General features: G+C 36.1%; 1 protein-coding gene across 1 annotated transcript; it reads right to left on the bottom strand.

Moving 5' to 3' along the window:
• Positions 1 to 11190: 11190 nt before the first annotated feature.
• LOC133778936 (uncharacterized) lies at positions 11191 to 12446 on the bottom strand. The gene is made up of 2 exons (XM_062218947.1): positions 11765 to 12446; positions 11191 to 11717 (listed from the first exon to the last, which is right to left on the bottom strand). Exons 1-2 carry the CDS (start codon positions 12444 to 12446, stop codon positions 11191 to 11193), a joined length of 1209 nt encoding a protein of 402 aa, XP_062074931.1.
• Between the last annotated feature and the right edge of the window lie 4559 nt (positions 12447 to 17005).

Below are 17005 nucleotides of genomic sequence, written 5' to 3'. Positions count from 1 at the left end.
AATTTTTTTTTATTGATATTCCCTTAAAATTGCATATTTCTAATTTTCTTGTAGGTGTGATGTTATCAATTATTATTTATGACATTTGCATCAAAGTCACAACTCACTCTACTAATGAAATTCTACACCATCGATTGGGTGTAGGTTAAAAGAACAAAATGAATTATATTCGAGCTAAAGACTATAAACTAAAGCGCTTTGTGGGAGGAAACTCATACTTTCATGTTTCATTTTATATTTCACTTGTGTTGTGTGTTTTTATTTCATGTTTTTCAAAAGCTCGAAGGAAACTTCTTGCCCAAAAAAGGAAAAAAGAAAAGAAGAGAAGAAAATAAAGGAGCCAAATTAAGGAAGCATACATCATTGGAAATAGTTCTTAATTTTTTCCATTTTATTAAACATTGAGGACAATGTTTCATTTAAGTTTGGGGGTAGTGTGTATGTGTTTTTCTTTGTGTTTATGCATGTTTTTCATTTGTTGTAAACTGTTAAAAAAAATATTTTATTTGTTTTGTTTGAAAAAAATATTGGTGATTTTCATTTTCCGATGATAAGAATTATGATTGAAATTGTTCTTAGATCTTAGAAAAATATAGATAAATCTTAAGCTTTGTTTTTAATTTTTGAGTTAGTTTTGTTTAATTATAGATTTTTCTTTCTTTGACACTTTTCTATTCTATTTGAATTATAGTGATATTTGGTTAAAGTTTATTTAAACATTAAATTATTTAAATCTCTAAAAATAAAAAAAATAAAAAAATTGAAAAATCTTAGAATTTGCTTGATTATCTCTTGAGACGAAATCCTAGAAAATACATTATTTAGGAAATGATTTAGGTCATCTTTGGAACGTTTGAGCCTTTCTATTTATTACCATTACATATAATATTCCATAGCTCACCAATTTGAGCCAAACACAAGCCAATTTTTTCTTCTTCTTTTTTCTTCTAATAAGTCCTAGTGATTCTAAGTTATATTTTTTTTTCTACTTTAGTGGAGGGAGATAGATAAGAAAAGAAAATTTATGAGATTTATATATAAAAGAAAAATGTGTTTCTTGAGATTTAATTTATTTTTGTTTGCATAAGCTTGTCTAATGTTCACATGATGATTTGATGTTTTTGTGTTTGCATGTTAAATATCTATTTTGAAAACATTTTTGTAACTTTTTAATTAATTACATAAGCTTTACTTTTATTTGTGATTTTCTTTGAACTATTTCCATTATGTAATTTTTTGACCAAAACATTTGACATCACCAATGAAAAAAAAAATCGTGTGTTTAAATTTTCTTTTGCTTGAGGACTAGCAAAATATTAAGTTTGGGGGTGTGATAACTCTACAAAATAGAGTTATTTTACTACTATTTATAAGCTAATTAGTGTTAAGTTCTTAAGTTTTTTATTATTTTATTAAGTTTTTAAGTAATTTTGAATTGATGGGGTTTATTTTGATTTCATATATTTTTATGTGTTTTTATAATTATTTTGTTGTAGTTTAATTATTTGAATTATTGAGTTCAATTAGAAGTAAAAAAAAGCAATTTTGTTGATCTTTAATGATAAATTAAATTAAGTTTTAAGTAAGTGTTTTCAAATAATTAATATGATTTATTTATAATTGAAAATATTTGATTATGATTTAATTTATTTTTATGTTGTATTTTTTTGTTTGAAAAATAAAGAGAAAGAAAGGAAAATGACATTTTTGAAGAAGATAAAATGACACTTGGCCCAAGCTTCCAGGCCCAGCCTGAAGCTCCCAGCTGCCCCAAAAAGCCACCGTGGGCCTGCCTACCCAGCTGCCTCACTCGGCCCAGCACGCACCCACGGCCCAATCCGCCCCAAACAGCCACCTGCAGTCTTGCTGCCAGCCCAGCACAAATGTGTACAATTTTCCTTGAGCCCATAAATTGTCCCCTTGCCACTTTGTCTAAAAATGCCATTTTTTCTACAACATTTTACCCAAAATCATCATCATGCCTACAATTTACCCCTACTTGTCATATTATTATTTATTTAATTAATTTAAATTGATTATTTTAATACTTTCATTTTGGCTATAAATAGGGAATTTTCAAGACCATTTGGGAGTGCTTAATTTGGGGGGTTTTCACTACACATTTGCCACACTTTCAAGACCACTCCATTCTCTTCATCTTTTTATTCTTTTTGATCATTTTTTCTATGAGTTTCAGAGGAAAAATTTGGGGGTTCCTCCAAATTTTCCTATTTATGTTTGTAATTTTTGGTTGGTAATTTCTATGCTAGTTATGAGTTTCTATTCTTTTTAAGATTATTAAGGTGATGATGAAACAATATGTAACTAGATAGTATTTATGTTGTATGTTGATTTCCCATTTTGTGCAATAAAGTTTATGAATTTTCTTCAAATATTTTCTTTCTTTTTAAATATCTTGTATTTTTTATTGTTAGACCAAATTTCCACTTTGTTCTTCATTAGTGCAAAATAATAATATTTTTTGATTAAGGTGTGTCATTAAATTGTGCACATCAAATGCTTAGAATAAAAATATTATGTTTTGCCTTATAAATAATGTTCATTGATTTATTTGTTATTTCATTAGATTGATTTACATTAAATACTTTGAAATTATAATTTAAAAGTGAAGAAAAATCCTACAATTCCATGATAATTTGTGCTTAAATAGAATATCTAATTTGAATAAGCGATAATTGATTAATTTCTACTATTAATGAAATCAATGTACTTATAAATATTATTGAACTTATATTTTGTGGATTCTAATACCTTAATAATCTTCTTTTACCATCTTCATTTACACTATTAATTTATTTATATATATTCTCTTTAATTTCTTTATTATTGTCTCTTATTTGATTTTCTTGTCACAAAAATCTCATAAATCTTTGGAGCTAGGTTAAAGTTTATTAATTTTGGTTTAAAATAGTTTTCTTTTTTATTTTAGACAACTCCTTGGGGTTCGACCTCGTGCTTACACGAACACTATTCTATATGATTGATTCGTGCGCTTGCGAGTTATAAATATTTAAAACAAACACATTTTGGGACCATCAGCTATACAAAGGCATGACAATTACTTCGTCCAACGAAGAGAAGGACTCGGTAAGCTCAGGTTATCGGGTTTACAAAAAGTAACAGCTGTATTTCAAATGTTGGCATATGGTGTACCGACAGATGCTACTGACGAGTACATCAAAATAGGAGAATCTACTTCTTTAGAAAGTTTGAAACAATTTGTCATGCTATTATCGAGGTCTTTGGAACCCGTTATCTCTGATCACCTAACGTTGATGATGTTGCAAGGCTACTACACATTGGTGAAAGTCGAGGTTTTCCAGGAATGTTGGGTAGTTTAGATTGTATGCATTTGAAATGGAAAAATTGTCCTACGACTTGGGGAGGACAATACACTAGTCGCAATGGATCTCCGACTATTATTCTTAAAGTTGTAGTTGACTATGATCTTTGGATATGACAGGCATATTTTGGTCTGCCTGGATCTAACAATGATATTAACGTGTTGGAGGCCTCCCATCTTTTTGCTGCGGGTATTTCTCCACCTGCTAATTATGTCATTAAAGGGAAATAGTATAATATGAGGTATTATTTAGCCGACAGTATATATCCAAAATGATCTACTATTGTTCAAACCATTCGTGAGCCACTTGGCCCGAAGAATCAATTATTTGCTTGAAAACAAGAAGCATGTAGAAAAGATGTAGATCATGCGTTTGGAGTATTGCAATCAAGATTTGCCACTGTGGCAGAACCAACACGTCTATGGAATAAGAGGATATTACATGATATAATGACTTCATGTATTATTATACATAATATGATAATAGAAGATGAACGTGACGTTAATGCACCCATTGAAGAACGACTCGAAGTGCCAAATCCAGAAGTTGAGATGGTGGGTAATGACGCTGCTCGATTTCAAGAATTTCTTGTTCGACATAGAAAAATCAAAGACAGGATGCTCACATTGCACTTCGAAATACATTAATTGAACACTTGTGGGACGAATATACTATCAGAAAATTGTTTTAATTTAATTATTATTTCAAGGGTGTGTTATGTTTTAGAGTTAGTTGAATGTATTTTATTTTAATAGTGTAATATTTAAATAGGAAAATGTAATGTGTTATTATAATTTATCAAGTATTAATATTTATGAAATACGTTTCATGTGAATTAATTAAATAAATAAATGATAAAATAATAAAAAGAATATTCTATTTTAATAAAAAATAATATAATAATAAAGAATATACTTTTTGGTGTAATTTTTGGTGTTGTGGTTGGAATGGAAAAAAATATGGTGTTAAGATTCCTTAGTTTTGGTGTTGGTGCAACACCATATATGGTGTTATGGGTTGGAGATGCCATAACCATTTAGATCCACATATTTTTTATTTTCTTCATTAAGAATTCTTGAATTTTTTTATTACGTACTACATTATATATGTTGACGCCATTTTTTGTCAACTTAAATATGAAGAGCACTAAACAAAAAATTAAGAAAATAAATAAGAACAATCAGAATTTTACGTGATTTAGCAGTGAAAGTTTTCCTAGTTCACGAGTCGATATTATTAATTGGTGGTATTTTCTTAAAGCTTTTACGAAGCAATTTAGTAGAGTGTTCTCCGTACCCAATTATCCGCCCCCCCCCCCCCCCCCCCCCATAACAAAATATCTCCCATTTATTTCGGGAAGTTACAATTCAAATTTGTAATTAATTATATAATATCCCATGATAATTGGGATTTAATATCAGATAATAACAAATCCCTAAGGAATAGGGATTTCCTAACAACAATTGTGTTCAAACTGGGTTACTGACCTCGAAAACACAGTTTACACACCTTCAATATCGGCCAGCATCACGAGTTCGTCATTCTAGTTAGCCTCATCCTTAGTTAGCGATTTCATTGAGCTTAACCTTCGAAGATCAACTTTGTAATGCCTCAAATTTCCTAATAAAGTTTAGGACCTTGATTAGGAGGCCGGGAGGGCCATAATTGATTTATTATGCTATTTAATGATAATATGCATGTTTAGGTGTATTAAATGTGCATGTGAACCCATTTATGAGTAATTGGGTGATTTTCATATTTTGGCCATTTCAGGCATATTTGGCATATATGTGATATGTGTGTGGTGCTTTATTATTATTTGGTTATGTTAGGGTTACTCAGCACGAGACGATCTTAGGAGGTAAGCTAGTGGGAAAGTCACAACGGGATTTGTTCTTGACTCGGAGTGAGTCAAGGGGTATTTAGTGCATTATCGGGTTATTGGGTAATGGGAATAAATATTTGATGATAAATTAGGAGTTAGTAAGATCAGGGGGAAATTCTGGAGGTTTTGACTATTTTGCCCCCGGGGACGTTTTCGGGACCCCGAGCGTTAGGATTTGTTTGAGGCTACTTAAGCTTGAAGTAACCTTTTAAGAAATAAAAAGAACATTCTCTCTCCCTCAAAGTTCCATTTTTGTCTCCCGATCGCATTTTCGAAGGAAACTTGAGTTCTAGGACTCAGTTTCAAGCGAGGATCGAGGCATAGCGATCCTACGAAAGATTAGAAGCTTCTTAGTTGGAGGATTTAGTTGGGAAACAACTCAATTGGAGGTAATTCAAGTTTTAAGTTTTTAAAGTTTTTAACCTTGAATTGGACTTTGTGTTTTGATGAGTTTTTGGTTGAATTGAAGCTTGGGTTTTTTTGGTTTTGGATCATGGGGATGTTTGGGAACTTTGATTTTGAGTTTGGAGATGTTTGGATAGGTTTTTGGAAGGTTTTAAAAAGGAGAAAATGAGGAAAAATGGATGGTTCGAGGTTGGGCCGCGGCCCAAACTTGCTGAAGGAGGAGGAGGCTCTATCGGGGGGGGGGGGGGGGGGCGGGCCGCGACATGGTGCATGGACGGCCGCGGCCCTTAAGGAAAAAAGTTTCCATAATTGTGTTTTTGTCATGGGAACTTAACTCTAAGGGCCTGGGATCATCCTACTACCTAGTTGAGTGGGATTCGACATCCCGGAGGCTTGGGTTGGGTTTGGATGTATTTATTTACTCATTTTGATGAGGTTTTATATTATGGTTGTGACTAGGTTATCACTAGGGATTTGGAATCAAGATCGTGCTTATGGCTTGTTTATTGGTAACCTGTGCTTGGACCAAAGGTAAGAAAACTGCACCCCATATGTGACATGCATGATTATTCTTGATGCATGTTGGATGTTTAAATGTGTACATTGATAGCATTTTGAATGCTTAGCAATCTTGCTCACTTGTGTATGGTTATTATTGAGGCATGCCGAGTGTTTAATTGTGATGCAAAAGAAACATGTGATTAGGGCATGCCATGAATAGTGAATATGAGATTGATCAGATCTTGAGTCTCTGTGTTTGTGCATGATCATAATTATGCTAGCAACTGTTAAGTAAGCATGCTGAATGCCCTACATTTTGATATTTGACATATGATATATGCCTGGTAGCATTGCTTACTTGTGCGTGGCACCGACTAACTAGTCAGAATTAGCAATGGTGTTAGCATTAGCTGTGAAGTTGTGACCTACTTGTCAAGTTCGCAGTAAAACTGAGCACTGGTCACCTGGTATTGACTAAAAAGTCAAGAACGACATAAGCGTCATGAACGCAGACCTGATAAAAGATTAGATCTAATCGACATCTGCATTGAATGACTCAAATGAGCATTAATGCCGGAACGACCTCAAGTTCGATGAAAAACTAAAAGCGCTTGTCTAGCCAAAGGCTAGTTAGTTAGAGCCAGGGCCAGAGAGCCCCAGTGACTGTTAGTCACATGGCTATGGGTGTTGAGCCCGAGTGACTTACCCAGAAGTCAGTCATTTGATTGGAGCCATGACCAGAGAGCCCCAGTGGCTGTTTAGTCACATAATTATGGGTGCTAAGCCCAGGTGACTACCTCGTCACATGACTATGGGTGTCGAGCCCCGTAGTGACTTGTTTGTCAGTCACTAATCTGATTAGATCCATTGCCAGAAAACCCAGGTGACTGTTTTGTCACATGGCTATGGGTGCTGAGCCCCGTAGTGACTTGCTTGTCAGTCACTCATTATAGTTAAACAGAACCTCAAAGTGATATTCACTCATTTATTCAGGGTTATAAGCTTTGTATGATTATGATGATCATCATTCGCATGGCTGTGGGTGCTGAGCTCCGCGGTGACTTGCTTGTCAGTCACTCATTATGGTTAAAGGAACCACCAGTGTTAAATTACTCATCTGATTAGGATTGACTTGATAGTCATCCACTCAGGAGGGCAGGATTCTTTATCCTGGATACCCCATCATTATTTGAACTTATTTGCATGCATGATAGAGCTATATTTCCTAGGCATGCCAGATATGATTTGATGTCATGATATGACTGTTCATGAGCATATTGAGTTTTCTTGCTGGGCTTCGGCTCACGGGTGCTATGTGGTGCAGGTAAAGGAAAAAAGAAAGTTGGACCATCCTTGAGATGGAGAGCTTAGGTGACGATGTGTACATATGTGGCTGCTCGTTCACCACGGCCGAGGGTTGAAAGAGGAACTAGGGTTAAACCTTGTTTTGTCGCTTAGATCGGCTGGTTGTAAATATTTTCTTGTAATAAACCTTTAAATTATATTTTTGGGATCCCAATGTAAATAGTAAACGTTCTAATGAAACGTTATATCTTAACCAAAATTTTTAATCCCTAAACTGCTAATCATACTTAGTTACACGATTATGGCCAAATGACTCGATTAACGAGTTTAGCACTGTTTAAAAGGCACACCGTAACGGTCCCTAGAGTTTAGGGCGTTACAAACTTCTTCGAGGTTGTAATGAAGGCTCGAATTGCACTCATATGCATTGGAGAAGATCCATCCTTTCGAGCTTGATGCTTAAGCTTGAACCTTCTTAACTGGTGCTCGATCGCCAATAGGAACAAGTCAGGAAATATGTAAATTTATACAAGTGTTGAGCCCTTACTTGCCATTTTCGAGTTTACACTTTATAAGCCTACATTTCGAGGCTCATTTATGACGTTTTCAAAATTTGGGTGTAACATTTTCCCCCTCAAAAGTGTTGGTTCGAATCCTATGAGAAGGAAACTTTTGAACTTCACCTTTCAAAAAACGTGCCACTTACCACACTCGAATATGGACACGCGTCACTTGGGGATTGCACACCAAGAGTACTCAAGTACTCCCTATTTCTGCACATGTCCTTTCCTAGGACCTTTTTGCTGCCATTGTATACAATTAAATGTCATCCTTCGGATCCTCATTTAATTCAAATTAAGGGCCTTGATGTAATGACCCACTAATCTAGACTAATTGGACCATTATCGAAACTATACATAAAACTTACATTTTTACGAAAATACCATAATTTATTGAATAACTTGAAAATAAGAGTTATTCACAAATAAACAGAATACTAAGAAGGATTTTGGGATCCCATTGTCTTTAAAACAAAACAAGATTTAAAATAAAAGACATTACATAATAATGCGGAAAATACACATAAAAACCATAAAAACATAAAAGGAGACTATATCCTCGAATCGAATAACGCTCGGCCCCTTGACTCCATTCATCATCGATACACATTCTCCAAGCGTCACGAATCTTTCCGCCTCTAAACTTATTTTCCTGCACATAAACAGAAAGGAGTGAGCCTAATGCCCAGTAAGGAAAATCTAACACAAAGTCACATACATAATTTCATAAGAAAACATAAAGACTTAACATAACACATATAACATACACTTATTATAATGGCCATTATTACTTGGGGTCCCATAGACTAAACAAGCATATGCCCATGGGATTAGTGGGGTCCTACTAGCTAAGTAGGTCATATGCCCATAACCCATTTGGGGTCTTGTTAGTCATATGGGTCATATGCCCAAGCCTACAAACATGCACATATACATATCATAACACTTTTAATAACATAAAACATATAAATAACATAATCACATAACATGTTGATTCTAGCCTATTTCCTTACCAAAGTTACCGAGATTATGGACTGAGTTGGGATTGTTGGAACACTCCTAAAACCATAAGAAAGAGTAAGTCTAAAGAAAGGAGATGAAATGAAAGAGATGGAAAGACTAAACCATAGAAAACATACTTACCTACTTATATGCTTAAAAGCTTGGATTCCCTAACCAAAATAAGAATAAGGTTAGGGGACTGAGTAGAAGGTTTTGAGAAAGGAAATAACATAAAAAAATACAGAAAAGAACTAAAGTTTTGGGTTTACCTCAAAGATTGCAAGATCAATCTAACATCCACCGAAATACTATAGCACTCTCTTCCCAAAGTGTTTGATAAGCTTATGATGTTTAAGCTTATAGTTTTTCCCCAAACCAAGTGTTTACACTCTCACACTCACTTAACACTAGCAGCCTCTGAACTTAGAGCAAATGGTGAATAATGGCTGGGTACTAGGTCCTATTTATAGAGTTTGGGAATGAAAATATCTTGATTTTACTTGAATAAAAATAATGGCTTTTTAAGTGAAAATCATTTGAATAATCGTTCAGCAGAGGCTGAAGACTCGTTCAGAAGATGCTGGACTGTTGAAGGAGTTTGAATGGCTGAAGGGAAAAGAATTCAAAAGTATTTGAATTCATGCTGGTGGAGGCGATATATCGCCCCCTATAGGCGATATATCGCCTGGACCTTTGTTCCCGAGGCGACCGTGCATCGATTCGTGTTTTCCGTATCTACGTGCTGCGACATATCGCCCCCTATAGCTGCGATATATCGGCATACGCAGAATATTTAAACACGAATTTACACATTTTTAGCTGAGTTTGAATGGATTAAACAGCCTTGACTAAGCCCTCAACGTGCTCAAAGCTGCTGACTGACCCTATACATTCAAACTTTTACCCTTATTTAATTTAATCCTAAAAAATACTTAATCCTTAATTACCATTCAAAACATGTGCTTAAAATCCTATTGGTTGATGTCTAAACCTTATAATATAATAATATAATCCTTAATATCAGACACATTAATCAAACCTTAGGTTATACTTAATATTCTTAAACTATAGGTTAAACTTAGAAAATCTATAAGTACTACTATGAGTGTCCAAATAACTCCCGGTCTGAACCAAAAATCCAAAGTAACAATGATAACACTAAACATACTATAATACTACTAAACAATTAGCTAAGTAAATTTCTTGGACTCTACACTTGATCATTTCGACCCTTGGCATTCTCATTGAGGTATATATGTTCCCTTTCTTCCTCCACACAGTATCCATTTTTGCATTTCAACTTTAAGAAAAAGAAACACGAGCCATAGCTATTTTCTTTGCATGTTCTCTAAACCAAAGAAACAAAGCAACTCCAGTACCTTCGACTCCGTGGGATCATTCTTGCTTCCCATCCTCCAGTCAAAAATTTCTTCATTTCCACGAACCAACTTGTGTAAGTGCTCTGATCTCTCTCTTTGGTATATATATATTTAAGTGTTTCTTCTGTCCGTGAGAAGCCATTTCTGGTCGTTACCAGATTTCTAAGACCTTATTCTTACACTACACAAGTTTTCTGATTTGAGTAATTTTGGCATGTTTAGAACTAAGGTTTAAACAGAAAAATTTAGGGTAGAAATATTTAAAAATGGAGTTTTTTTGGTTATGGGAGGTTTCATGTAGATTAAGACTTAGGGTTTTGGTTTAGGGTTTAAACGCACAAATCCCGAAAACATCACCTTTTTGGGTAACTGCCAACTTTTTCCCTAAAAATTCAGGATTTTTGTAAGTAGGTATCAACTGTCCCCACTCTTGTGTGGGTACCACCCTCAATGCCCAAAATTTTCAATAGTGCGGGAATGACATCCGAGTTAATCTCGCCCTTTCAAGCCTTCAGTCTAGTTAATCTTGTTATCAAAATTATAATCTTCGTATGACTTTCTATATGATGGGCCCTCACCTTTTTCTTCCTTGTTAGATGTCGTAGTACTCTAAGAATCGGTGGGGGCTCAAGTTCGCTATCCCTTATCACCCATCAACACCCAGTCCTGAATCACCTTTCACTCAAAACCAGCGACTGATCCGCGAGCATAGAGAGAGTTGTGAGCAAGAAGACATACGAGACAAATTTTGACGTCAGATAGACGAGGTCGAAGAGAGAAAGAGGAAGCTAGTAGCGTTTTGCAGCCTTTTGATAATTTTCTAGTCGTAATTGTGCTACCGTACGTACTTCTTCCAGAAGGTCTAGGTTGTGCAGTAGTTGAACGTTGTTTGTTGTTTGATTAGATGCGATCTCTGTTCGAAGTGTAGGCAGGCCCACTTCTGTTGGGATGATAGCCTCCGTTCCATATACCATAGCGTAGGGAGATTCACCCGTAGAGGATCTTTTTGTTGTCCTATATGCCCATAACACTTTTGGTAGTTCTTCTGCCCATGCTCCTTTTTTATATTCTAGGTTCTTCTTAATGTTGGCAAAAATAACTTTGTTGGAAGCTTCTGCTTGACCGTTGCCTTGTGGGTAAGTGACAGAGGCAAAGCTCAGCTTGATCTTGTATGTGTCACATAGTTCTTGTACCCTCGCGTTTTGGAATGGGGTTCCATTGTCCGCGACTATCTCCCATGGTATACCAAATTGACATATGATATGCTTCCAAATGAAGGTCATAATGTCTGTTTTGCTGACTGTGACGTATGCTTCTACCACAACCCATTTTGTGAAGTAATCAGTGGCTACCAGAGCATACCGTCTTCCTCCAGCAGCCTTAGGTAGTTCGCCCACCACATCCATACCCCATTTTGCGAAAGGCCAAGGTGCAACGATGGAGTGAAAAGTTTGAGCAAGTTGATGGATTGTGGGTGCAAATCGTTGGCACTTGTCACATTTTTGGCATAGTCACGTGCTTCTGTCATCATGTATGGCCAGTAATACCCTGCTGTAAGTGCCAGACTCCCTCCCCCTGTGTGATTTCCGCATGTCCTCTCATGTATCTCTTCGAGTAATTTTTTAGCTTCTGATGGACGCAAACATCGTAGGTAGGGGTCGTTGAAGGACTTGCGGTATAGCATTCCATGGATTATGGAATAGCGTTGTGTCCGAAAGCGCAGAAGCTTTGCATCATTTGGATTAGGTGGAAGTTCAGAGGTGGACAAGTACCGAATGATTGGATCCATCCAGCACTCAGGTTCTGATGAGGTTGAGTAGACTTCCATGTCTTTGCTTGATCGGCTTATAGATATGGAGGATTGGCGTGTGAAACCTCCTGCAGAGGCTAATTTGGCAAGGGCATCGGCCTTCTGATTTTGTTCCCTAGGTACTTGTATGAGTTCAAACTGGTGAAAATGTGATCGCAAGTCAGTTACCTTCTGTAGAAGGCTAGCCAGATGGGGTGCTTTAGTATCGAAATTCCCAGCCACTTGTTCTATCATAAGCTGAGTCTCCTCTTACATTCAGACGCTAGATGCCCATGTCTCGTGCTAGTTCTAAACCATAGATCAGAGCCTCATATTCTGCTTCATTATTCATCGTGGATTGCACTAAACGAATGGCTTCCTCGATTTTGAGGCCTGAGGGAGCCTCTAATATGATGCCAATACCAGCCCCTTGGGAATTGGATGCCCCATCAGTATGCATCATCCACACCCATTGATCTTTTGATTCTAACAATTCTGGCAGGGTGCCAGGGGTGAATGATTGAATTTCGACCAGGAAGTCAACAAGTACCTGTCCTTTTTTTGCTTTTCGTGGCGAGAATTGAATATCATACGTCCCTAGCTCGATTTCCCATTTAGATAACCTTCCAGAGAGATTGGGTTTACTCAATACTTGCTTTAATGGATAGTCTGTTTATACAACGATGGTGTGGCTTTCAAAATATTTTCGTAACTTCTTCTTTGCTGTGAGGAGTGCGAGTGCCAATTTTTCCATCATACTGTAATGAGTTTCAGCGTCCAGGAGCATCTTGCTGCAGTAGAACACTGGCCTCTGACGATTAGCTTCTTCTCGAAAGAGAACGGAACTCACAGCGAAATGTGAGACAGACAGATACAAGAATAAATCTTCATTAGCTATGGGGGAGCTCAATATAGGAGGGGAGCTCAAATAAGCCTTCAATTCTCCCAATGCTTTTCTTTGTTCTGGTCCCCAGGTGGTGTTGGTGGATTTCTTTATGCACTGCAAGAAGGGCTGGCAATGGTCAGACATGCGTGATATGAACCGACTTAATGCTACTACTTTGCCCGTCAGAGCCTGTATGTCTCGGATGGTTCGAGGTTCTTTGACTTCTAAGAAGGACGCAATCTGTGTTGGGTTTGCCTCGTGCCCCTCTGACTGACGATGTATCCTAAGAACTGTCCAGAGGACACCCCAAAGACGCATTTAGAGGGGTTTAATTTAATTTTATAAGTGTCAATAATGTCGAAGCACTCGGTCAAATCGTCTATATGCGAAGAGCTTTGTTTAGATTTGATGACCATGTCATCGATATAAACCTCCATGTTTCTCCCAAGCAATGAGGAAAATAGCTTGTGCATCAGCCTCTGGTACGTCGCGCCTGCATTCTTTAGACCGAAGGGCATAACTTTGTAGCAATATAAACCACCTTCTGTTATGAAAGCCGTGTGAATCCGATCTTCTGATTTCATGGGGATCTGATTGTATCCAGAGTAAGCGTCGAGGAAACTCATTCTTTCATACCCTGTCGTGGCATCTATCATCTGATCAATTTTCGGTAGAGGGTAGCTATCCTTGGGACATGCTTTGTTTAAGTTTGTGTAGTCTGTTGCGATATTTTTGCTATGCCAGTGCACACAGTCGCAATTCGTAATAAAATGGTAGAACCAAGTATCGTCCTCAAGGACTGATTTATCAATTACCAATCACTTAATTTCTTGTTCTATTTGATAAATTAAATTTCTTGATTTTTTTTATAAACGCAGCAAAAGAAACTATAAAGTACAGAAACAACAATTGAAAAATCAAAGGGAATAACAACTAATAGTAAAACTTTTAATTCAATCACTGAATAAACAAATAGGACATCTAATTTCATCAACAATCCTCCCTATTATTCCCTAATGCAAGGTATGAGTTCTTCTTCTTTTTATCTAATTCAATTAACAAGTTGATACAGCAGCCTATAATCATACTATGAATTATAAACTCAACCTAAGTGACAATTTCCTATATTTCTATGGTAAATTGAACCACAAAGGTAGCATTAAACTTGACAACTTAATAAACAGTTACACAATTAATTCAGATACTTTCGTTCTAAATTAGAATTATGTCAAATATAACCACAGCAGATTTAAATCTCACTTCTCAGATTTTGATCTAAAAACATGTATGTCTGACTATAGATGGCCAATCAGTAATCAGTCTATAAGAACAGGTTATATGGAATTGAAATAGATTGAAGAAGAAGAGGATTGAAATTGCATTAGTTCATAATAGGGATTCAAGTTATTCAATTAAACATCCTAAACAAAAAATTAGTTCATAATCATAATGCTAATTACAACAGAAATTAAAGATAACATCAGGAAGAAGAAAAACATGTAAAAATACTCTAAGCTTCAGCCTTCAAAACCAAGAATCTCTTCTCTGTCCGTACGTCGCCCTCTTTCTCTTCTCTTTTTCACCAAATTAAAACCTAGGACTCAAGTTTTTAAGGAGGCGGGCCGCGGCCCTATTTGCACCATGCCGCGGCCCGTGTTAAAAATCCTGGGCGAAAAGCTCTTTCTATGCCGCAGCCCTATGTAGCCATGCCGCGGCCCGTGTGAAGAATTATGGGCAAAATGCCCATCAATGCCGCGGCCCTCTCTAGCTATGCCGCTGCCCGAGGATCTCCTTCAAAACAATGGTTCTGTTTCACCACCTAGCCGCGGCTCTATTTTGCCCATGCCGTGGCTCTTAAGGGATTTCTCATTTTTTCAAGTTTTCATCCCAAAAATTCACCAACACTTCCAAATTATGTTGAGAACCATTCTTTCTTGAAATATGTTGAAAAACTTGGTTATTTCTTCCCTTTCTTTGACATTTTCTTCCACGTGCTCAATTCTTCCTGATATTCACAAAGACAGACAAACAAAGCATAAACCCGCACTAAATGAAAGAAAAACGAAATAAAAGACTACTAAAAACATCACCTAAACATGACAAAAACTAGACTCAACAAACTCCCCCAAACTTAACCTTTACTCGCCCTCGAGTAAAGACCAAGTTAAACTAACAAAAAGAACCAAACACAAAACGAACAAGCTAAACCATCATTACCATCTACATTGCTTTGCCAAAACTCATGAAATCTCAATTGCAATATTAATAACCAGAATTTCAGCTCAATTGCCTTAAAGTCCAATTTGTAAAGTTCAATTAGGGAAATCAATAATATATAACGAAAATGACTACAACACTTGGACTCTATCATATATGCTCAACTCATTCCAGACAATTCCACAAACCAAATTTTTCAATATGCTTGCACTACTTGACCTTCTCCACTAATGTCAATAACACGTGTTTTGAAATCAAAAGGACTTTCACAGGTTATAGCGTTAGGCTTAGGCAAGGATAGATGAAATTTTCATTTAGGCTCAATCGTTACCATAAGCATAAAAACCTTGAAACCAGCCAAATTTCTCTTCACCACACCAAAAATCATCCTTTTATACAATTAGAGAGAGAGAGAGAGATTACAACACTTTCATCATTTTCTTCTTTTCTTTTTATATCATTTTTTTTTTGAAATCATTCTCCCCCAAACTTAATATTTTCAATATAAATAAAATCAAGGAGTGTGACAAAATGATTTGTTTTTTTTTTCTTTTTCATAATCTCAAAACTTCTCTCTCTCTCTCTCTTCTTTTTGTACAATCATACTACATTCAAATCATACCAATACCTCACTATTTTCCATTCTTCTTTCCCACAAATTATATGCTTATGATAACAAAGGAAAAGGAATAGAAAAAAAATAATGAAGTTAGGAAATTTAGGCTCAAATAGTATAATCAAGAACAAAAACCAGGTTTATGGCTCAAAAAGGGTAACTAAGGATAAATTTTCACGGGTTAGCTGGAAAAGCACAATCGATCCAATAAAATTGGCTAAATCACTTTTCAAAACACATGTCATCAAGGATTTCGCCTCAAAGGCCAAATAATGCAAGTTCTATCAGATTCAAATTGTCATACCACCAACCCTAGTCAAACATATATAATGAAATCCAAAATGTTGCATTTTCAAAACATATTAAAAATTTCCCACAAAACTTTTAAATTAAACTCTAAAACAATTAAACCAAGCACACAGTTGAATTCAATTTCCTTTTCACGAGCAAAGACAAAGCAACAACAGACAATAATGATGGCTTAACAGTTACACTAAACAACCACAGAAAATAACACAAGAGACTAAAAGCTAAACTAAACAACGCACAAAATAAAAATAAACAAAATAAGCTCCCCCTGAAATTGAAGATGCACATTGTCCCCAATGTGATAAAGAAAAGAACAAAGGAAGAGAACTTACCTGACGCCACATCAGTATGGCAGAGGAGGTGGGGGCTTGAGTTCAGGATGGCGGAGGTGGTGGGCACCCCTTGCATCCTTAAGAGCCATCGTGTCATACGAAGAGAATTCCCTTCCACTGTTGAGAATATTGAAATTATCCCCAATGTCATCGAAACCTTCAATCTTGCCACACAATAATCTTTTCATACGACGTCGAACTGTTTGAAATCTTTCTTTGGCCTTCTTCTTCTTCTTACCAATTGAATCTTGACCATCATTCACCACATCAACTCTACAACAGGTAGGAATTGCAGTTGCTGCGAAAACATTAAAACTTATTTCCTCATTTTGGACTCGCAACCTTAACTCCACCTTTTGTACGTCAATTAAAGCTCGTCCTGTGGCTAAGAATGGTATTCCAAGAATGATTGGGACATTGGCATCCTCCTCCATATCAAGTATAATAAAGTGTG

Source organism: Humulus lupulus, chromosome 5 (assembly GCF_963169125.1).
Source record: "Humulus lupulus chromosome 5, drHumLupu1.1, whole genome shotgun sequence".
Taxonomy (NCBI): domain Eukaryota; kingdom Viridiplantae; phylum Streptophyta; class Magnoliopsida; order Rosales; family Cannabaceae; genus Humulus; species Humulus lupulus.
Note: the sequence above shows the minus strand (reverse complement) of the source record. Positions and strands in the feature narration are given on the sequence as shown.

Coding starts and splice junctions, on each gene's coding strand:
- LOC133778936 (XM_062218947.1), bottom strand. CDS start 12,446: ATGATAGAACAAGTGGCTGGGAATTTCGATACTAAAGCACCCCATCTG. Junction 11,718..11,764: donor AAGGCTGCTGGAGGAAGACG/GTATGCTCTGGT, acceptor GGGTTGTGGTAG/AAGCATACGTCACAGTCAGC.